At 44.1% G+C, this 23,135-nt stretch overlaps 2 protein-coding genes across 2 annotated transcripts; both read left to right on the top strand.

The window, feature by feature from the left end:
* Positions 1–466: 466 nt before the first annotated feature.
* ACP5 (acid phosphatase 5, tartrate resistant) lies at positions 467–9,050 on the top strand. Its single transcript, XM_020995272.2, is given in 6 exon segments — positions 467–598; positions 3,060–3,323; positions 4,129–4,161; positions 4,163–4,257; positions 7,293–7,638; positions 8,275–9,050. Coding segments are annotated over 6 exon segments (1,050 nt in total). The 5' UTR covers positions 467–529; the 3' UTR covers positions 8,518–9,050.
* Positions 9,051–18,173: 9,123 nt separating this feature from the next.
* On the top strand, positions 18,174–22,692 carry ELOF1 (elongation factor 1). The gene is made up of 4 exons (XM_020995380.2): positions 18,174–18,449; positions 20,420–20,553; positions 21,411–21,481; positions 21,883–22,692. Exons 2-4 carry the CDS (start codon positions 20,438–20,440, stop codon positions 21,945–21,947), a joined length of 252 nt encoding a protein of 83 aa, XP_020851039.1. The 5' UTR covers positions 18,174–18,449; positions 20,420–20,437; the 3' UTR covers positions 21,948–22,692.
* The last annotated feature ends 443 nt before the right edge of the window (positions 22,693–23,135 follow it).

Below are 23,135 nucleotides of genomic sequence, written 5' to 3'. Positions count from 1 at the left end.
TAAAATGTGGAGATTATTCCAAAAAGATCCTCATCTTGCCTGCACTTCCTGTCTTATTACAACTACAACTAAAAACCTGGGCACATAGGATTTACCATGAACGAATGTAAGGGGACCAAAGCAGTGATCAGGGACCCACCCAGGCAGCTTTTTGTTCCTCCTTCAGGATCCTAGTCCTCCCCCTAGGGGAAATACAAGAAATAGTTTAGAGTTAACCTAGGGCAGGTCCTTCAAGGTCTGGAAGGACCTTCTTGGTCACACTTTTCCAGGCTGAGCGGTTCTCCGAATCAACGTTTTCTTCATGAAGGAGGGAAGGGCAGTGGGCTTTTTTTTTTCTTTTTTCTTTTGCATAAAAAGGCCCCTTCACTTCCGCCAGACCCAGCCCTACTCTCCTTCATGCCTGGGCCACTAACTTCCTTTAGCCCCACCCCTCCTCCCACAGATCACGGTGAGTACCTTGTTTTTTAACCTTTCCTCCGATTCAGAAAGTAAAACTCTGCTCTGCGAAGCTACTTTCGGGTTCACTGTTATGTCCCAGATTGAAGCTGACTTTCAACAGGTTGTAGGCTTTGGGCAACAGATCTCTTCAAGGACACAGGTGGGCCCCACTTCCAGCATTCTTGGCTCAAGACTTTTATAGATGAGTCTCACAGACTTGTGCCCTGGAAAGCCAAGCCTAATCCAGGCACCACCTATCTCTTTCCCAAGATCAACAGGGAAGAGGCCATAGGTATGACTTCTCACAAATCCTGGACTGGGAGAACTGGGTGAGGTCTTTGTATTGAGGGGAAAGACTTGGAAGCAGGGGAAAGGGAGGAAACAGGACCGCCAGGAACCAAAATGGGATAAGAGCTGCATTTTTTAAACTCAGAAAAGTCCCCAAACTGTACTGGAAGTGACATAAATAGTCCCTTATATTGGTTGACTTTGTGTGTGTGTGTGTGTGTGTGTGATCTTCCTTTGCTCCCCATGGAGAAGGGGAAGGTGGGAGAAATAAACTCCTATAGTTAATTAGGTAACTTGGCAACCCTTCCATAACATCTTTAGTTCTAGTTGTCTAGGGTAGGTGATGAAGCAGATGAAGTGATGGGACTCAGGAAGACCCAAGCTCAAATCTTACCTCAAACACTAGCTGTGTGACTCTGGGGAAGTCACTTAACCTGTCTGCATCAATTTCCTTATCTATAAAATGGAAATAATAATAGCAACCTACCTCCCAGGGTTGTGAGGATCAAATGAAATAATTGTAAAGAGCTTAGCATACTGCCTATTAAAATGTTAGCTATTATTATTATTAGCAACCTGGAACACTAGCTCTCTGGCAGGACCCTATGAATCAGGCTAATGAGCTAGACTGCCCCTAGGAAGTTACACTGGACCTGACCAAGAAGGAGAAATTCTAGTTACTTCATTTCAGTTCCAAAAATTCCCACACCCTGGGCCTTGTTCCACAGTCTCTTCAAGGATGGACTAGACTCTTTGAGGACGCAATCCTTAGCCTCTTTATGTAGGATACACTGCCCATAATTCTGACTTCCCCAGAGGAAGAAGCCATGCTATGGCCATTATCTTGGTGTCTCCTAAACTCATTACACTTCTTCCTTCACTCTTTGGGCTGCTCCAGCAGCCAATGTGAAACAGAAGTCCACAGAAGGCCCAAAATATGGAGAGAGAGGCAAAATTGGAAACTGGAATGTCATGAGCTGGTTAGTCATATTGTGACATGGGTTTGGACAGGTGGTAACAAGCACGCTTGGGCTTTCTATGGGTACAATTTTCCTTCTACAGAAGATAACATGGGTGAGGGGAAGGGCAGGGTCAGAGGATTAGAATTACATGTCCAGGGGCCAGATCTGTAACTTTCCCAGAGTGGCCCTTCTTTTCCAGTGATATCCTTGCTCCATCTTCTTTTGTTGATAAAAGGGCTCTCAGACCCATAAAACTGGGAGACTGAGGGATCAGGCAGCAGGTTGAGATGAGAGCAAATTGCTGACATGCTGACTTGGGAACTGGCAGGTCTTCTCCACCCCCAGCCTGGACTTCTGATCTGTCTCTATGGGGAAGTATGACTGACTGCCCAGGCCCATGGAGACTCACATGATCCAAAGGGAGGTGATCCTGGGTCACTCAATGGAGAGACTTCATCAGCCTCATTATGATTAACTCACTAGCCCTGAGCTAAGTCCCTCCCTGGCTCCAGCTTCCTCCTTCCCACAGAATAAAACCATAGGGAGCTAGAGTTCCTGAAGCCATCTGCAGCTTGCCTACCCTAGGCCCAAGGGGCCAGACTGATTGAAGGACTGCCCAGAGTGAGTGACTATCTTCTCTAAACCTTTTCGATTGCCAGTACTCTGACTTTCTTGTTTCCTGCTGCTATACCAGGGCAGGAACAACTAGGTAAAGTCAAGCTCTCTTTTTAAAGTCAAGAACACTTTCGGTGTTCAGAGCTAGGCTAAGACAGGGCTGTGGGTCAAACATAGGGCCCCTATTATTTTCATCTGCTTTCCCCCCATGCTGGAGAAGGGGAAGATGAGAGAAAGAAACTCCTAGAGCTAATTGGTCACCCTGGACAGACTTCAACCTATTTCCCAAGCTAACCCCTCCCCACTATCTTTAATTCTAGCAACTCGGGAACTAGGTCAGCACTGGGTTCTCTCTACCCACTAGCTTTTCCAGAAGCAGGAAGAAAATGTGTACGTGATCATGTGCATGCATGTACAACATACCTGGAGAGCTCACACAATGAAACAGGAGGCTGTCATCTCTAGTCCCCAGTTACCTCCCTTCCATACCAGCTCATCTGCCACTCCTTTCTTCGTCATCTTTTCTTCCTCTCACCTTTGCCCTTGCTTACATCCCAGCTAGCCCCCTTTTCAGAGCCTCTCACGGTGAGTTCTCTGCCCCAGCACGGATTACACAGACATACACAGATGGATCAGGGGTTGAAAATAGATTCCAGAAAAGGCTGACACAATTAAGCTGTGCAGGAGGATAAAAGAACCAGCCCCCTTTTAATGTCCCTTCTTTCCTTCTGAGCTCTACACCTCTCATCCCTGCAGATGGAGACAACGGTACTATTAGCCCTCTTATTGCAAGGGGCCCTAACTCTCTCACTGACGGACAATTCAGTTCCCACCTTGCGCTTTGTGGCTGTGGGAGACTGGGGTGGGGTCCCTAATGCCCCATTCTACACAGCCCGAGAAATGGCAAATGCAAAGGAAATTGGAAGGACTGTGGAAACCCTGGGAGCCAACTTCATCCTATCCCTTGGAGACAACTTCTACTTCACTGGAGTTCAGGATGCCAAGGATAAAAGATTCCAGGTGCTCCCTCCTCTATGGTGATTTCTCATAGTCCCTTACTCTGAAGGCTACTTATTCAAGGCTTTCCCTTCTTCTAAGCCCTCTGCTTGAATTCCTTTACCTGCCCCCAAAGTCCACTAGGGAAACAGCAGCATAAAATGAAAAGAGCTGAGTCAAGGGACTTGGGTTTGAACTTCAACTGCAAATTATCCTCTGTGACCTGACTTGCCCCTTCTGAGCCTGTTTCTTCATCTGTCAACTCAAGGGGTTGAAATTTATGATCACTCAGGCTTTTTTACTATAAAGTCCAATGATTACCTTCTTGACTAGAGGGCTACAGAGAATCTCAAAGGTTGGAAGAGACTTACAAAGTCATCCATTCCAAGCCACTCAGGAATTCCTTCTACAATATCATTGTTAAGTAGTCTTCTAGCTCTGTTTGAAGTAAGAGAGCCTATCACAACCCAGGGCAGTTGGGGTGGGGGAGGGAGGGAGGGGGGGCAGGGAAGGTGAGGTGGTGAAGAATCCATCTAATTCTTGTGTCCTGGTTGGAAGCAGATTAGAAAAAGAAGAGATGCTGCCATACTGTTAGAGGAGACTCTCAGCTGAATAGATATTTATCACTCAGTTGGCTACCTCAGAGGGAGTCAGCTGAGCAGAAGCATGGGTGTCTGGACACTAGATGCAGTGACTAAAGCCCAACAATGTAGGAGTCTGCCTCCAATTTAGTTGCACATCTCACTTTAGAGTGCTTTGCATAATGACATGAAGCCCACCCCCTGTTCCTCCAGCTTAATCAGTTTCCATGCTCCTTTTCTCCCCACAGGAAACCTTTGAGGAAGTTTTCACAGCCCCCTCCCCTTCAAAACATTCCCTGGTATGTGCTAGCTGGAAACCATGACCACCTGGGGAATGTTTCAGCTCAGATTGCTTACTCCAAAGTCTCTAAGCGCTGGTGAGTGGTGAGCCTCCCTAGGAACCCTACAGTTTGGGATGGAATGGGGAAACTTTCATCTCCACCTTTAGCTAATATATAGTAAGTAAGTCAGGAGGGAGTGGGCAATATTTAGGCTTTAGGAACATCTAGGTTCCTTTCCCCCCATTAATTGTATTGACATCATCTCCATTTCCCACTACGCTCCTTCCTTCACACACTCTCAGAGAGCCATTCTTTATAAGGACTAAAAAGGAAGAAAAGTTCAGCATAACCAATCATTACACGTAAAAAAATCTGACATCATATGTAGTTTTCCACACCCACATCCCCCCACTTCTGAAAAGAGCAGAGCTTGGTTATTATAATTTACAACATTTAGTTTTTATTGTTTCATGTGGTTCCTTCCATTCGTGTGTTTTCAGTCTCTGTGTCTACTATCTTCCTAGTTATGTTTGCTTCACTCAGCATCATCAGTTCACAGAAGTCTTTCTGCGCTTCTCTGAATTCGTCAGGTCTTAGCAGCACAATACTATTCCATTACAAGCATGTACCATAGTTTCACAGGATCATGTATCTGGAGCTGGGACCTTAGGGCATCTAGTCTAGCCCCCTCAATAGGTCACACAGGAAGTACATGGCAGAACTGAGATTTGTTTAGTCACTCTCCAGTTGATGGGCACCCAGTGGACGGCAGTGATGCATGGTAGGAAGGCCAAGGTTTATATCCTACTTCTGTTTCCAGCTGTTACACACAAAAATGCTCCTCTAAACATTTGTTGTTGTTGTTCAATCGGTTTCAGTCATGTCTGACTTTCTGTGACCTCGTTTGGGGTTTTCTTGGCAGAGATAATGGAGTGGTTTGCCATTTCCTTCTCCAGCTCATTTTTCAGATAGGGAAACTGAGGCAAATATGGTTAAGTGACTTGCCCAGAATCACACAGCTAGAAAGTGTTAAAGGTAAGATTTGAACTCAGGAATATGAGTCTTCTATCTACTACGCCATCTAGCTGCCCCATTTAGGTGTATATAAGGCCTTTTCATCATTGATCTCTTTAGGGGTATATGCCTAGCAAAGAAATCTCTGGATCAGAGGCTATTAACATGTTAGGTACTCTTCAAATAACTCCAAATTGCTTTCCAGAATGGCTGGACCAATTCACAACTCCACTGACACTGCATTAGTATACTTGTTCTTTTACAACCTTTCCAGACATTGGCTATTCCTTTCTGTTGGCATCCTTGCCAATTTGCTGGGTGTGAGGTGAAACTTCAGGGCTGTTTTGATTTGCAGCTCTCTTAGAGATGGCAGTGGTTCGTGGTAGGAAGGCCTAGGTTTACATTCTACCTCTGACTCATATTGGCTACGACTCTTGGCAAGTCACACAACCATTCAGTATTCTAGACCATTCTCCAAGATGAGAAGGGAGTTTTCTTACCTAGGAGAGTTCTCTATAGCAATGAAATTGCAGGTCTAGTCCAAATCCCTTCTTTTATTATTAGTGATTTGGAACATTCTTTCATAGGACTGTTAATAATTTAACTTTTTTTGGTGAACTGTTTGTTTATATCCTTTGACCCCATGTATCCATTAGGAAATGATTTTTTGTCTTGTGTATTTCTGTGAATTATCTACATATCTTTCATAGCAAACCTTTATCAAAGATATTTGAGACAAAGATTTTTCCCAGTTGATTGTTTCCCTCATTAATCTCTTAGTTGCATTAATTTGTTCATGAAAAAAAATTAATTTCATATAATAGAAATAATCTCTCTTTTGTAATCATCTCTATCCTTCTTTGGTTAAGAATTTACCTCCTACACTAGCTGTGAAAGATATATGTTCTACTTTCCTTCTAAATTTTTAATGGCATGATCTTTAATATTCAGATCCCATATCCATGGCATCAAGTAAAGTTGCCAGCTACAATATAAACCCACAAAAATCAACAGCATTTCTATATGATAATAATAAAATCTAGGAGGCAATAACAGAACAACTTAAATAGTTAAAGGAATATTCTGTGCTCATGAATGGGCTGTGCCAATATAATAAAAATATCAAAGATTTACAGATTTTAGCCTTATACCAATCAAATCACCAATACTTTACAGAGATAGATAAAATAATAAGACATAGAATATCAAGGAAAATAACAAAGAGAGGTAGAAACGAAGAGTGTATAACACTTACAGACTTTAATTGTAAAGCAGCAACCTTAAAAAGCATCTGGTGCTGGTTAAAAAATAGAAAAACAGATCAAGGGAACACTAGACAAAGAAGAAATGTAAATAATTTGTTCAATAAATGACAAAACATAAAGTACCTACAAAAGAACTCCTGATTTAACAAAAATTGGAAAACAGTCTGACAGAAATTAAGTCAAAGGGCTGCACTTGAGGACCTAGAAGGCCACATGTGGCCTTGAGGCTGCAGGTTACCTACCCCTGGTTTAGACCAATTTTATATACTATATTCCATAATAAATTCAAAATGGACAGGTGACCTGAATAGCCAAGGTCATACTATTAAAAAAAATTAGACAAGAAGTTGATAATATACCTTTCACAGCTATGAGTAGGAACGAATTTTTATCAAAGTAAGACATATGGGCAATTATAAAAGTAAGATAATTTTAATTACATGAAACTGAAAAGCTTTTCTCTAGGTTCCTTTTAATTAGAAAGCTAGATTTTTCACTAAGTCAACTTATGAGTAGCCACTGTTGCCCAAAACTGTGTCCCATAAGGTTAAACCCAACCAAGAAGTCCATCTTTCCCCTCTCCTCTCATTCTCCACTGAATCATCCCCCAGCTCCTGCAGCTGTTTGAAGTTTGAAACTTTTAGAGGAGTCCTGCACTGACTACTTTGAGGCTCACAGCAGCTAGTAATAAATTCTGTCCCTAACTCTCACTGGACAGGTTCCTGTTCTCTGTGTGTGTGTGTGTGTGTGTGTCCCCTAAAGAATGGACAATCTACAGCCCCTGCCTTGCTCATACTAAACTGTATCATGTACTCCTAGACTGCTCATCTGAGAATTACTTCTCTTTTACAGGAATTTCCCCAGCCCTTATTACCGCCTCAGATTCAAAATCCCCAAAACTAATGTAAGCGTGGCCATTTTTATGCTGGACACTGTGACACTGTGTGGAAATTCAGATGATTTCCTGAGCCAACAGCCTGAGAGACCTAAGGATTTGAAGCTGGCACGAAGCCAGCTGTCCTGGCTAAAGAAACAGCTAACCAATGCCAAAGAGGACTACCTGCTGGTAGCTGGCCACTACCCTGTGTGGTCAATAGCAGAGCATGGACCTACCCATTGCCTTGTAAAGCACTTACAGCCTCTGCTGGTCAAGCACAAAGTCACAGCTTACCTATGTGGCCATGACCACAACCTGCAGGTGAGGAGAGCAGGGGAAGTACGTGAAGCTGAGGGTGAGAAAGAATCCCAGGGAAATGACTCAGCCACCTTTCAACTAGAGGGGGATCAAGAACACTAGACTTGGAATCCGAAAGCCTAGCCTCAAACTATCAGTCTACCACTTACTGTCTATGTGACTACAAGCAGCATTTTATTCCTTATATAATTCCCCTTTTTAAGCCTGTCTCTTCACTTGTAAAAAGGAGACAAAATAATAACACGCATCCCCTACCTCACACAGGGTGGCTAGGATCAAATAACGTAATGGATCTAATGCACTTTGGAACCATGAATCATACTAACTATTGGGATTACCTGCAAATGGGCCTTTGTGGCTAACTTGTAGAAAATTGTATTTTCAGGCTAGCAACCAGTCACCTAGCTCCATGCTTCTGGGTCTCCTGCTATGGTCAGTCATTGTGGATTTGGGGAATGGAAAGCGATTTGTTTCAGCCTAAGCCCTAATCAGGAACATAAATATGTCTTAGCTCTACAGAAAGGCCAATAGCAGGGCCTCTGGGATTCTGAGCCTAGACAGAAAAAATGAAAAGTTTGGGGTTTGGGGATGGAAACTTATTTGCCTGGCTGTTCTACTAATACATGTCCTCTTCTTCAGTACCTCAAGGACAAGGACGGCGTGGGTTATGTGTTGAGTGGGGCAGGAAACTTCATGGACCCCTCCAAGAAACACCAACGTAAGGTCCCTGATGGTTATCTGCGTTTTTACTATGGGGCTCGAGATTCCCTCGGTGGCTTCGCCTATGTGGAGATCACCTCCAAGGACATGAGCATCACTTATATTGAGGCCACAGGCAAATCTCTCTATAAGACAAGTCTGCCCCGTCGAACTGTGCCCTAGACCCTATCACCTTATATTGCCTGGCACCTCTCATATTTGGAATATCTTGGAGAGAGTGGGAGCTCATTGCACCCTTCCCTATTCTCTTTCAACCTCTCTCCTCTTCCCTCCCACTTCCCTAGATAAGCTCCTTAGGAAGTCTCTGGGAATCTAGCACTGGTAGGCTTGTCTTCCTTGAAAGGAGCTAGGAATATACAACCTGCTCCCCCAAAGGTTGTGCTGGCAGGTAGGTGGGATTTGCCTATTACTTAGAGAAGCAAGGAGTCCCACTTGATTAATCTAGGGTGTGGGCACAGGTTTACAAAACACCTGAAAGAGCTTTGGTCCAGGAGACCACAGCTCAACACCGGCTGATGTGAATGTGCCAGTGTGGATGGAGAACAAGCATTTCTAAAGAGTAGCTTTCCACTCTTGTGACTGTTATCACTTGCAATCCTGATCTTAAGGAGAAACTGAGATAAAGAAGAGAACTTTCCAAAGAAAGGTATTTTCTGTTGCTGCATTTCAATAAAATGACTGTTACAGAGGCTAAATGTGTGTGTGTGTGTGTGTGTGTGTGTGTGTCAGTGAATGTCTTTTCTTGCACTTAAATTTTATCTTAGGGCTGGTAGATGTGGCCAGTTCCTTGGGTTGGGGGACATGCTACCCCTGTCCTCAGATATTCTACCCAGCACTGTCCATGTGCTCTCTTTGCTAGTTAATGTTACTGCTCTGGCTATTCCAGATTTAACATCACCAGGATTCACCTTCCTATAAAGGGAAAAGTTCCCTGCCTGTTTCTCTGCCTCCTTTCATTTTGAGAAACCTGAGCCAATCCTGAGCTAAAGAATATTTCTATTGTTGAGAGGAAGGTCTGAGTGACTCCATACCAGTGGCCTATTATGAAACACAAGTTAACGACAAAACATCATATGAGTACTTCACTGAAGTGACACTAAGATACTAACCCTTCAGTTGGTACTTTAGTTACTAGAGGGCACATACTATTTTAGTACAGTAACTAAACGAATGAAAAAACCTGCTTATTAACAAATGAAGCAACTGAATACAGTGCAAAGTGTTCACTAATAATACCTATCATTTATATGGCACTTTAAGGTTTGCAAAGTACTTCACAAATATCTCATTTTATCCTCAGAACAATTCTATGAGGTAGGTGCAATTATCTCCATTTTACAGATGAGGAAACAGTCTGAGAAAGGTTATGTAACTTGCCCAGGGTCACATAGCTAGTGAGTGGCTGAAGTAACATTCAAACTGTGGTCTTCCTGACTCCAGGTCCATCCAGCACTCTGTCCACTGAACCACCCAGACACCTATTTGGGTAAGGACTCATTATTTAACAAAAACTAATGGGAAAATTGGAAAGCAGTTTCAGAAAAATTAGGCTTAGATCAGCATCTTACAACATATACCATAATAAGCTCCAAATGGAAATAAGATCTATATATAAAAGATAGGTGAAACAAACTAGAGGGAAATGCAAGGAGATAACCTCACAACAATGGATGAGGGAAGAATTCTTGACTAAACAAAGGACAGGGATGAACACAAATTTTAACACAAAGCAAATAGCTAACTGGGGAAAAAAAATCTTTGCAGCAAATTTATTTGATAAGATTTTATATCCAAGATATGTATGGTACTGATTCAAATATATAAGAACAACAGGCATTCCCTAATAGGATATAAACAGTTTCCTAAGGAAGACATCCAAGCTACCAACAACTATATTTTTAGAATGCTACAAATTAGAAAAATTCAAATTTTAAAAACACTTACGTTCTACCTCATATCTATTAGATTGGCAAAGATGATAAAAATGGAAAATGATCATTGTTAGAGGGACTAGGGGAAAAACAGGAATACTGATATACTATTAGAAGAGCTATGAATTGGCTCAAGCATTCCGGAAAGCATTTTATAACTCTGCTTCAAAAGTGATTAAATTGTGTAGGCTTCTACCCAAAGTTGGGTGGTGGTTGTCCTTCATTCTCAAAGAAGACCAAAATGACATCACTATGCTAGAGACGAGTTTCAGTGTGTCTGACGGGGGCTGATCGGTCCAATTCAAGCTCGGAAATATTCTACCATAGCTCAGGCACAAATAATCTGTGTGAACATTTGGGGTGGCTTCTCTAAATCTGCGCATCTTTTGTTTCTTTTGAGCTACTTCAATTCTGCTTTGCTCATAGAGCACAGAACCTTCTCTGATGTGAGCAAGAGGTCCTGTGCCAGTGCCTCCCACGTGACAAAAACAGGCAAGGGATTCATATGTATAAGAATGTTAATAGCAACTCTTTGTTATAGCAAAGAACTGGAAATAATAATAGCTAGAACTTGTTGGTGCTACCATATTACATTTTATATATAATATATGTATGCATATATATTTTAAAGAACAAGCTGTCTTGTATTAGAGTCATTGTTTCACATACAATTCTCTTTTCCTGGCCTTCTTTGCATATCAAAATTTTCATGTTTGCTGATAATTTCTAGTTCATAATAATGCTGATAATTTCTAGTTCAAAATAAAAACATAAAATTAAATTACTTTAAAATTATATATAATACATATATATATGTATGTGTGTATATTTTTTTTTTGTTCAAAGATTTGCATTCTTTCCTCCCACCTCTCCCCAACAAGGCTTGTTGATTGGTTGAGGCCAACTAGAAAACAATGAAGTGTCTCCCATAGCTGGAAGGCACTCCCTCCTCTGAATTTCTCACCTCTTTCATGGATCAATTCAGTGTCACTTCCTTTGAGATGCCTTTCCTAATTGCCTCTAATTGTTAGTACTCTCTGTATCTTGAAATTATGTTGGATTGGTGTTATGTTTACACACTGCATCTCTAGCAGAATGTAAGATTCTTCAAGGCAAGGATCTTTTGTCTTCTCTTCACATTCCTAGTACCTAGCATGTAGTATGTACTTAATGTTGTTGAACTTAAAGGATGTGAGGTTCTGATCACATTTGCTTCCTTCACTCCTATTCATGTGTTGCTAAACAAAGCTAAAAGAAATCATGAAACCATGTTGACTAGGACCACTACAAATATTTGCTACTCAAGTCTCAACCAAGCCCTCACTGTAACAACTGTAACAACTCATCGCTAGCAAGGCAGTTTACAAATATCTCAATCTTTTTTTCTCACAATAACCCTGGAAGATAGATGCTGTTATTACCTCCATTTAACAGATGAGGAAACAGTGGTCAATAGAAGTAATTTTCCTGGGATCAGTTTGAGACAGGGTTTGAAATCAGGTCTTACTGATCCCACATCCAGCACTCTAACCACTGTCTGGACTACTTAGCTGCCAAACACTCCTCATCCTTCCTAATTGATTCTCTGTCCCATTCACAATAGCCATTCAAGCTTCCCACAAAACCCACTCCTCTTGTCCCTTTACCTGTGAAACTTGCCTCATTTCACACACACAAAATTGAGGGGGGCAGAGTCAAGATGGCAGAGGGGAAGTCTTAGAGTCTAGTTCTCCCTCCATACCTTCTCTACAAAGATCTAGAGAATGCACCAGACTGAATTCTGATTGAGAAAGCCAAGACGAAGTCACAGTAAGTCCTTTTCCAGCCCAGAGCTTAGGGAGTCAGGCAGAGAAGTTTTCAGGAGACAGGGACTGATAGGACCATTCTAGGGCCAACCAAATGAGACAGAATAGAGGAAAGAGATCTTTGAGAAAATTTAGGACTGAGTGCCATTTGGTAGCTGTGTCGTCCACCACGCAGAGCTGGATCAGAGATTCAAGTAGGAGAGCATCTTGAGCATCAGCCCCAGCGATGTAGTGAACACTGAACAAGTTTCAGGAAACAAATGGCAACTGTGTGGCTCTCATCCCAGGAGCAGAGCACAGCATTCCAGACAAAGGGGAACCAGCAGTTCAGTGGATTTGAACTTGCAGAGCTTCGTAAAGAAGCAATGTGCCAAAACTAACTAGAAACAAACTGATACACCCAAACCTGGGGCAGGAACTTGCAGAACTCAGACCAAAAGGGTACTGAACAGACCTCACCCAGATCACACAACTTTAGGGGTAATGAAAGCTTAAATGCCCTCAGCCGGAACTGTGAAAGCAGCAGAAAAATATAAGAGATCAGAAACTCAAACCAGGCATTCCCCATCCCCACCCTACTCCCCTAGAAGTGTGCAGAACCTGGGACTAACATAAAATCCAAAGTCAACAAGTAGACCCCAAAAATGAACCAAAAAAAAAACAACACAAAAAGTTAGCATGGCAACAGGGAAGCTCAACACACAAATACAGAAGAGAATGACTCAAAAAAATCTACAAGCAAAGCCTCAAAGATAAATGCAGCTTGGACATAAGTCCAACAAGAATTCTTAGAACAGTTAAAGCTAAAGAAGGAGCTAAAAAAATTATCTTAAAAACCAAATGAGGGCAATAGAAAAGGAAAGAAAGAAAGGAAAGGAAAAGATCTAGGGAAGATATGAAAAGAGAAAAGTATGGAAGAAGAGATGCAAAACTATACTGATGAAAATAACTTTTTAAAAATTAGAATTGGCTCCATGAGACATCAAGAAATAATGAACCAGGCGGAGCCAAGATGGCGGAGTGAAAGCAGTGACTTACTTGAGCTCTCCCCCAAACCCCTCCAAATACGCCTCTAAACAAATTCTAAAGCAGCAGAACCCACAAAAAGACAGAGGAAAACAAATTTCCAGCCCAAGACATCCTGGACGGTTGATTGGAAAGGTACATCTTGCCGGGTGTGGGGAGAGGAGTTCGGTTAGGCGTGGGTGCACAGGCCGCAGCGAACCTGGAACAGGCCTTACAGGAACGAATTACAGGCAGCTGTGGTGGTTTCCAGACTCCTCAATCCACGAATGCCAAAGACAACTTGGAAGGTCAGTGGGAAAAATCTGTTTTTTTCGGTGAGAGAAGAGCTAGGTCAGAGCCAGTTCCAGAGCACAGAGCGCAGAGCGCCCCGGGCGCCTGGGCGGTGGCTGCGTCCTGAGCTTCGGCCCACTGACTGAGGGGGAATCCAGTGGCTAATCAGAGGGGGACTGCAGGGATCTCTTTGCCAGTGCTGAGGCAGGAATCTCTTGCTTTGCCCATGCTTGGATCTGGGTCACAGTTCTCAGCGGCAATCCTGGGGTGAGGAGGAACACTGGCATGGTAGAGCTTGTAGTGGCTGTGCAGAGAAAACCCTCCTCACAATTCCAGGACAGAAAGGAGTGCTTGTGGTCACTAACAGACCAGAGCACAGGCCAGGAAAAGAGTAAACACCTCAACCCTTATCATAGCACCTTGGAAGAACTGAAAATTTTTAGGTCCCTAGAATTATCTCTGAAAACAGCTATAAAACCCCCGAAGCTTGGGACAGTACATGCTCCACATTGGAAGCAGACTTTTACCTTAACAAAGAGTTTAAAACTCAAGTAGCTGGCTGGGATCATGAGCAAACCTCGCAAAAAGAGTCAGACTATATTATCTTACTTTGGTGACAAAGAAGATCAAAACATACAATCAGAAGAAGACAACAAAGTCAAAGCTCTCACATCCAAAGCCTCCAAGAAAAATATGAATCCGTTCCAGGCCTTGGAAGAGCTCAAAAGGGATTTTGAGAAGCAAGTAAGAGAAGTAGAGGAAAAACTGGGAAGAGAAATGAAGTGATGCAAGAAAATCATGAAAAACAAGTCAACAGCTTGCTAAAGGAGACCCAAAAAAATACTGAAGAAAATAACACCTTAAAAAATAGCCTAACCCAAATGGCAAAAGAGGTCCAAAAAGCCAATGAGGAGAAAAATGCCCTAAAAAGAAAAATTGGCCAAATGGAAAAGGAAGTCCAAAAGATTACTGAAGAAAATACTTCCTTAAAAATTAGAATAGAGCAATTGGAAGATAGTGACTTTATGAGAAATCAAGACACTGTAAAACAAATCCAAAAGAATGAAAAATTAGAAAACAATGTGAAATATCTCATTGGAAAAACAACTGACCTGGAAAATAGATCCAGGAGAGAGAATTTAAAAATTATTGGACTATCTGAAAGCCATGATCAAAAAAAGAGCCTAGACATCATCTTTTCAAGAAATTATCAAGGAAAACTGCCCTGATATTTTAGAACCAGAGGGCAAAATAGAAATTGAAAGAATCCATGATCTCCCCTGAAAGAGATCCCCAAAGGAAAACTCCTAGGAATATTGTAGCCAAATTCCAGAGTTCCCAGGTCAAGGAGAAAATATTGCAAGCAGCCAGAAAGAAACAATTCAAGTATGGTGGAAACACAATCAGGATAACACAAGATTTAGCAGCTTCTACATTAAGGGACCACAGGGCATGGAATATAATATTCCAGAGGGCAAAGGAGATAGGATTACAACCAAGAATCACCTACCCAGCAAAACTGAGTATAATCCTTCAGGGGAAAAAATGGTCATTCAGTGAAATAGAGGACTTTCAAGCATTCTTGATGAAAAGACCAGAGCTGAATAGAAAATTTGACTTTCAAATACAAGACTCAAGTGGAACATGAAGAGGTAAACAGGAAAGAGAAATCATAAGAGACTTATTAAGACTGAACTGTTTACATTCCTGCTATAACTCATGAGACCTTTGTCAGTATTAGGGTAGTGGGAGGGGAAGAATTATATGTATGCATGTATGTATGTATAGATAGATAGATAGGTAGATAGATGGCACAGGGTGAGTTGAAGATGAAGGGGTGATATCTGGAGAATAAAATTAAGGGGTGAGAGAGGATTATACTAGGAGAAGGAGAAAGGGAGAGGTAGAATGGGGTACATTATCTCGCACAAAACAGACAAGAAAAGGTTCTTACAGTGGAGGGGAAACAGGGGAAGGTGAGAGGAAATGAGGGAATCTTATTCTCATAGGATTTGGCTTAAGGAGGAATAACATACACACTCAATTGGGTATGGAAATCTGTCTTACCCTACAGGAAAATAGGGGAGAAGGGGACAAGAGAGCAGGGGGATGATAGAGAGAAGGGCAGATTGGGAAAGGGATAATCAGAAGGAAGTACTTCTGAGGAGGGACAGGGTCAAAAAAGAGAATAGAATAAATGGGGGGGCAGGATAGGATTAAGGGAAATAGAGTTAGTTTTTCACAACATGTCTACTATGGAAGTGTTTTGCATAACTGCACATGTATGGCCTGTATTGACTTGCTTGCCTTTTCAATGAGGGTGGGTGGGGTGGAAGGAAGGGAGAAAATTCGGAACCTAAAGTTTTAAAAACACATGTTTAAAAAAATGTTTCCACATGCAACTAGGAAATAAGAAGTACAGGAAATGAGGTACAGAAATCTATCCTGCCCTACAGGAAAATAGAAGTGGAAGGCGATAAGAGAAGGTGTTGGGGGGAGATAGAAGGGAGGGAAGACTAGGGGAAGGAGCATTCAGAATGCACACCATCTTGGGGTGGGGGGAGGGGCAAGATGGGGTGAAAATTTGGAATTCAAAATCTTGTGGAAGTAAATGTTGAAAACTAAAAATAAACAAATTTATATTAAAAAAAAAAAAGAAAGAATGAACCAAAGTCAAAAGACTGGGGGGAAAATGTGAAATACTGAATAGGGAAAAAAACTGACTAGGAAAACAAAGTGAGAAGAAATAGTATAAGAATCACTGGACTACCAGAAAGCCATGAACAAAAAAGAACCTAGATACCATATTTCAAGAAATCATGAAGAAAATTGTCCAGATATCTGAGAACCAGAGAGTAAAGTAGAAACTAAAAGAATTGACTGGTCACTTCCTGAAAGAAACCCCAAAATGAAAACACAGCAATATTATAGCCGACATCCAGAGCTTTCAGACCAAGGAAAAAATATAGCAATCAGCCAGAAAGAAAGAATTCAAATACTAAGGAGCCACACTCAGAATCGCACAAGATTTAGCAACTATTACTATAAATGAGCTGGAGAAGGAAATGGCAAACCACTACAGTTTCTTTGCCAAGAAAACCCCAAATGGAATGTTTTAAAAAACTGAAAACGGACTGAACACACACACACACTCACACCCCCTAGCACAGTGCCTGGCAGTAAGCACTTAATAAAGGTAAGCAAAAAGCTTGGTGACTGACAGCAACTGGCGGTTACTGATTGACTGCTGTTGGGAGACTAGGATAGTGATGGTAAAGAATCAGGAAAGGCCTTCAGGAGGGGGTAGTTCTTGAGCTGAGCTTTGAAGAAAAATATGGATTCTAAGAGGCAGAGGTGAGGAGAGAGTACATTTCAAGCATGGAAGGCATCCTATACAAAGGTGTTGAGGCTGGAGATGAGGATCACAAGTTGGATCACAGAGCACATGAATGGGAGTAACATAATAAAAGATGGAAATCAAAGTTAGACTCAGGTTGTGAAATCTTTAAAGGCAGACACAGTTTGTATTTGATCCTGGAGGCAAAAAGAAATTTCTAAGAGGGAAAAGGGAAAGTGACATGGGCTATACAGAAGCAGCAGACCTGGGGTAAGGAAACCCGGTTCTAAGCCTTGACATTTACTAGCTATGTTACACTGGATACTCTACCCCAGCCTCAAGTTCCCAGCTATAAAATGAGAATAAGATTTCTACTACTTACCTCAAAGAGCTATGTGGACAAGTGCTTGACAAATCTTTAAGGACTATTTGCTTTAAAATTCTATGATTTCATTCAAATGATGATTCCTTCTACCAAATCACCCTTGCACACCTTTTCTTTGGCTAGAAAAATCCATCATCCCGTGGCAATCCATCATTAACGTGGTGAAGTTCATGCTTAGCTAAGTTGGTCCCTTCTTAACATCTGGTTGGGATGGGGAAGTAGCAGTGAAAACCTTTCTAGCAATGGCAAGACCTGACATGGTTTGGCCTATTCTGATGCCTGGAAGTGTAACGGTCAGCTCTCAAAAACTATGCCAAGGGAGGGCAAGCTCTGGCCAGTCCTACCAAGCTGGGAAGACTTCCTGTACCACCTGCCAACCAGGAACCGGCCAGCTCAGCCAAATTAAGGGCAGGCTCGTCCCCAGGGGGATGCAAGGGGATTTTTTTTTCCAGGTAGGGACAAGGTGTTCAGGGGCTGTAGTCTGCACTGGTGGAGGAAGTGTCAGAGGAACCCTTTAAGTGCTGAGGTTTTCCTCATATTCTTAGCTCAGAAGTGGGCTGTGGTCTGGAAAGGCTCCTCTAGGCCAGGAACTGGGAATGCAAAGCCAGAAATGAGGAAAGGGCTCCTGCCCCTGTAACTGGCCGGCTTTGGGGGCCTGGGCGGCCTACCTGCCTGCCTGCCTCCACAAGCCCTGCGGCTTGGGCCCCAGCCCTGAGGCATGTGAACAAAAGCCCCGCGCGCCGTCAGCGCCCTCCGGGAAGGGCCCACGCCTCCTTCGAGAAGCCCGGGTTCCCCCTCCCAGACAGCCCAAAGACTTCTAATCCTAGTCAACAACCCCTCCCCCCACCTGAGCGGGAAAAGAAACTTCCGGCTCGCAGGACGGAAACATAGACTGTGACAGTTGAGGCCCACCAGAGAGACAGGGGCCTGTTGCGCAGGCGCATTTCTTCCTCCCTCACTCAAGGTGTGAATCTTTACCGCGCGGACTTATGGGTATCTTCTTTGCGCACGCGCGAGTAGGCGGGCCTACGAGTTTGAACGATCTTATTGGCGGCACTGGAAAAAGGGGGTGGTGCCTGGTTCAACTTTCCTCTCTTATGTACCTGTCTTTCTTCCGTTGGCTTATTCTAGCTCCCTGCATTTGTTGTGTGATTTTTAAATTCTGTGTAGCTGCAAAAAGGGAGAGGTGTTCGCTTCCGCTTCGGAGTCGGAAGTTTGCCTTCTGTCGGGTCGACGCGGCAGCGATCGAGCGTGGTTGAGAGCTCGGCGAGGCTTAGCTGCCCGAGGGAAGCTCGGCCCAGCTGAACTCGGTTTCCTTCTCCGATCCTTGGGCTTGACAGGTGAGTAAACGTGAGGTCGGGGATCCCTGGGGGAGAAAGGGGACCGATGTGGCCACAGCTGGCGGGGGCGAGGAGAGGCGCGGTCTAGAGAGAAGAAAGGGGCCTCCTTGTAGCACGGAGAGGAAGGAGGTGGTTGTTGGTCGTGTTGGGGCTTGACTCCCTCCCCAAGCAGGACCCCCGAAGTAATCCCGACTGCGCTCCAAACCCGGCAGGGCTGCCCGTGGGACGTGCTCCGCGGTGCCGGAGCCCTGGCTTCGTTCCTGGGAGGCTGCGATTCAGTTGTGAATATCCTGGGGGCTATTTAGAGCGGTCCCCAGGCTGAGGTGCAGGGAGGGAGAAGCGAGCCTGGCCACGTGGACCTGCTTCCTTAGCAACCGTGCGCACACTACCCAGTTAGACTTGGATCAGGGCAGGAAAGGACCTTTAAGATCATCTGGGTCACCTCGGTTGTTTCACCGCTGGGGAAACAAGCCTAGAGAGGGAGAGTGACTTGGCTCTACAGCTAGTAAGTAGCAGATGGGAATTCAGATTTTCTGACCCCCAGAGCAAATTTTTTCTTCCACCACACACCAGGCATTGGGAGGAGACTCTTGTTTGTCCTTTGCTTTTTAACAAACCTTTCAATCAAAGGTAGGGCGTGTGTGTGTGTGTGTGTGTGTGTGTGTGTGTGTGTGTGTGTGTGTGTGTGTGTGTATGTATGTAAGCACGTAATAAACGTTGACTGACCAACCTAGGGCCTTGTGCACTGAGCTTAGAAGAAAGCCCTTGAACAAGCCAAATAGGACTTTTCACAAATTCTGAAGACTGGGAGGGCGAGGTGGTGGTGGGATCTTTGTGTTGGGAGGAGGGGCTTAGAAACAGGGAGAGAACAGGACAGGCCCCCACAAATGGGACAAGGGTGCTTTTGTGTGTGCGTGTGTGTGACTCAGAAAAGTCCTCAGACTGGACTGGAAGTGAAATAATTAGTATCCTAAATTGAGTGATTTTTATGTCATCTTCCTTTGCTCCCCTTTCCCTCCCCATGGAGAAGGGGAAGGTCTTATAGCTAATTAGGCACCTTGGGCAAACTTCAACCATCCCCAAGATAACCTCTCCACACCACCTTTAGTTTCTAGTTCTCTAGGACAGCTAGGTGACAAAGTGGATAAAAAGCTGGGCCTGGAGGCCATTGGATTTTACAAGTTTGGGAATCCAAGGAAGAGACAGAAGGATTTTTGTGAGTTTTCTGCAATTGGGATGGTTTTGCTTTGGGCAGGGAGATAGCTTGAAGAGAAATTGTGTAGTCATAGAATTTATAATGGGAAGTAAGCTTAGGGGGTATCAAATCCACCTCTTTCATCTTACTGAGGAGGAGACTGAAGCCCAGAAAAGATAGGTACTTGCCCGAGGTCAGAGAAGCTAGTTGAGTGGCAGGTCTGGGATTCTAATCAAGGCCTTCTAACTTTAAATTCAGTACTCTGGGAATGCCTTAGCTTATGGTTGATCAGCTTTGACATCCATGTATTTAACTTAGTATTCAGCCAAAGGAAGGAACAGATTTTTGACTGCTGCAAAGTTTGTTTACCAGACCATATGTTATCCACATTGGTCCACTTGCCCTGGAGCCCAGCCTGTGGAATTTGAACTGGCTTTGATTCCCTCAGGCTCCTGAGGGCTAGACAACTTTTCATTCAAGCATATATAAGCCCCTACTGTATACACAGGCACTATGTTAGGTGATAGGAATATCAAGATAAAAATTAAAATCTTTACCCTCTAGGATCTTACATAGTGGAGTGGGATGGCAAACACCATATGTATGCATACTAGGCGGTAAGCCCTAAGCTGAGCCCTTCCCCCACCATATGGCTCTGCACTTCAGATGACTGAGGCCCCTTTTTGTGGCCTAATTGGCCATTCCCCTCAAAGGCTTCTGTGGAGCCTTTTCCATCTTTCCCCAGTAATAGCAGGAATATTTGGTCTCCTTTTAGGTCTGCCATTCCAAGAAGATGGGCCGAAGAAAATCAAAGAGAAAGCCTCCTCCCAAGAAGAAAATGACTGGCACATTGGAGACCCAGTTCACTTGTCCCTTCTGCAACCACGAGAAGTCTTGTGACGTGAAGATGTGAGTAAGAGGCCAGTGGTCATGGCCATGGGGGTCAACCATGAAGGAAAGGTTGAGGTCATGACCTTTGGGCTTGGGTGAGTTACTTTCCAGGCAAAGACTGAGAGGATAATAGTGCCTCAGTTCCAAGAGATTGTATTGTTTCTGTCCAAAAGGAGCTTCCTGCTGAGTTCTATTAGGGATCTTACGTTGGGTTGACAACCAAATGAAGTCAATCACAGTAGATTCCCATTCATGCCCAGTCACCTGGACACGTTTTTGTCTTTTTAACCTCAGGGATCCTCTAACCAATGGCCTAATAACCCCTGAAAGCAAGGCTAGTCTCTAGGGAAGGAAGACTAAAAACTGTTGTCTCCTTTCGTTAGGGCGTCCATCTCTCCTGGGAGCAGGTGTCACCGTGGGGCTTATCACTGGCAGTGACCTTGTTGGCCAAACTGGTGCTGCTGCTGGGTCCTACTAGACCCCAGATGTGGTGTAGTGGACAGGTGCTGGAAGAGTCCTGTCAATACCTGGCACACAAGTGACATTTGCCCAAGCTCAGGCAGGGGATCAATAGTTGTTTCATTGGTTACCAACATTCTTCTCCCTCCCCACTCTTGGCCCTTGTCACCAGGTCCAGTAGACCCAGTTCTAGTTCCTCCCCAGAGGCCAAGCTTGGTTCCCCTCAGTGGAGGATGAGGCAGCCAAACAATGTGCTCGGTACCAGGGCTGCAAGGACTGCCTTCAAGCAGCTTACATTTGTCAGGAGAGACATACACATTTGTGGGTATAAACAGATAGATAATACATGATTTGAAGGATGACAGGTCCCTCCATTGGCCATTGCATCTCTGTTTATCAGTATGTCTTTATTTCAGGGATCGAGCACGCAACACTGGTGTTATATCCTGCACAGTGTGCTTGGAAGAATTTCAGACACCTATTACATGTATCCTTCTCAGACAAATCTGTTTTCTGAAATGATGTCTCTTTCCCAAATTGCCAACCCCTTGGAGCAGTGGGCCAAGTCAGTGGATGAAAAATTATTTGTTTGGTTGATGGGAAGAGGTTAGTATGTACTCATTAAGCTTTCTATCCCTACTCCAGGATTTATTGCCCAAATCCCTGCTATGGACAGGTAAACTCATGCTAGAGATCTTGGAATCTTCCTAAAAAGGGTTGGGGGGAGGTTTGAGTTCTTGGTAGGAGCCTTAAGCTGTCAGATAAGTACCACCCACTTGTGGACTTCACAAGGGAAATTGGTGCCCTTTAAGCCAGCAGGTGATCCCAGTGCATGTACTCTGCTGCTACCCTTCAAGCTTGTAGCCTCCTTGACTTTGGACCCCACAGATCTGTCAGAACCCGTGGATGTGTACAGTGACTGGATAGATGCCTGTGAAGCGGCCAATCAGTAGCGGCTTTGAGGACTCGGCCTGCTTGCTGTCAAGGGTGGGCGTCCTATTGGGCCCTGTGTAGCTGGAAGACTTTCCTGAGACCACAAAGGAAATGACTCCTAAGCTTCAATTGTCCCCTCCCTGACCCAGGGCCCACCCCCATCCTCCCCCATTGCTTCTCTCCAGAACGGTGGAAGAAGAATGGCTCCCTCTGTAGCTCTAGCCTGAGCTAGGCCTCTACCTATTCTTGAAGTTCTTGGACTGGCATCTGCATTGCTTTGTAGGTGGGAGGGGCAGTAGTTGAAGGCACCAAGTTAGGCAGCTGCCCTCTGAAGGCTTGGGGCAGATTCCTCTGTCCCCCAGCCCTCTTGAGACGAGACGTGGCCCTCCCCTCAGGGGAGGCGCAGATACTGTGGCCTTACATCAGTCGGGATGTGGCTGAGTTGTCTCAGAACTCCACCAGTACCTGGTTTCCCAGTGAGCAAACAGCCAGCCAGGTCTGGGGAAAGAGAAGAGCACCAGAGTGGCTCCTGCCACTGGGACTTAGCACTTGATTGGTTTTATCCTCTTTCATTTGAACTGTATGTAATCTTTCCTCCCCTTCCTGAAGTGACTTGATTTCAGGCTGTCTGAAAGTCCCTCCTGTCAGTTACTATAAATAATACTGATCTCACTGAGAAAGATGGGGGTTTGCTGGGTTGAGGGAGTAGGCAGGTGGAGGGAGAGGAACTATCATTGTCCCTTTAATAAACTACTCTCTGAGGGATTTCAGTCTATTTGTGTGATTATTGGCCTCAGTCAGTATGGCTGGGGAGAGAACTTTCGGGCAGCAGAAGCCCAAAGCCAGGCACTTGGCCTAGGTGGTGGGAGAGGAGAGGAGAGCTTCAAAAAGCTCTTGTTAAGATTTTTGCCCCAAAAAAGAAGCACCAAGAGCCTTTCTTGCTCCCTAAACTGTGGTTTCTCGTGCAGTGCATCAAGTGCCAGCTATTGCCATGTGTACAGGGTTTTTGCTCAACCTGGCATAACCCCCAGCCGCCTTCTTGCCTGGCCTTAGAAACTGGAGGGACTTAGAACTTAGAACTAACCAGCTTAGAACCTGAGGTAGGCCGGGGCAAATAGACAGCGAACCAATACTGGCCAGGTTATGTCTGGTAGCTACCAAGTTAGGTTAAGGGTCCCATTAAAAGTATAAACTGCCCGTAGGACAGC

Source organism: Phascolarctos cinereus, unplaced genomic scaffold (assembly GCF_003287225.1).
Source record: "Phascolarctos cinereus isolate Bilbo 61053 unplaced genomic scaffold, phaCin_HiC Scaffold_4;HRSCAF=312, whole genome shotgun sequence".
NCBI classification, from domain to species: Eukaryota; Metazoa; Chordata; class Mammalia; order Diprotodontia; family Phascolarctidae; genus Phascolarctos; species Phascolarctos cinereus.
Note: the sequence above shows the minus strand (reverse complement) of the source record. Positions and strands in the feature narration are given on the sequence as shown.

Coding starts and splice junctions, on each gene's coding strand:
- ELOF1 (XM_020995380.2), top strand. CDS start 20,438: ATGGGCCGAAGAAAATCAAAGAGAAAGCCTCCTCCCAAGAAGAAAATG. Junction 20,554..21,410: donor AAGTCTTGTGACGTGAAGAT/GTGAGTAAGAGG, acceptor TCTTTATTTCAG/GGATCGAGCACGCAACACTG. Junction 21,482..21,882: donor ATTTCAGACACCTATTACAT/GTATCCTTCTCA, acceptor TGGACCCCACAG/ATCTGTCAGAACCCGTGGAT.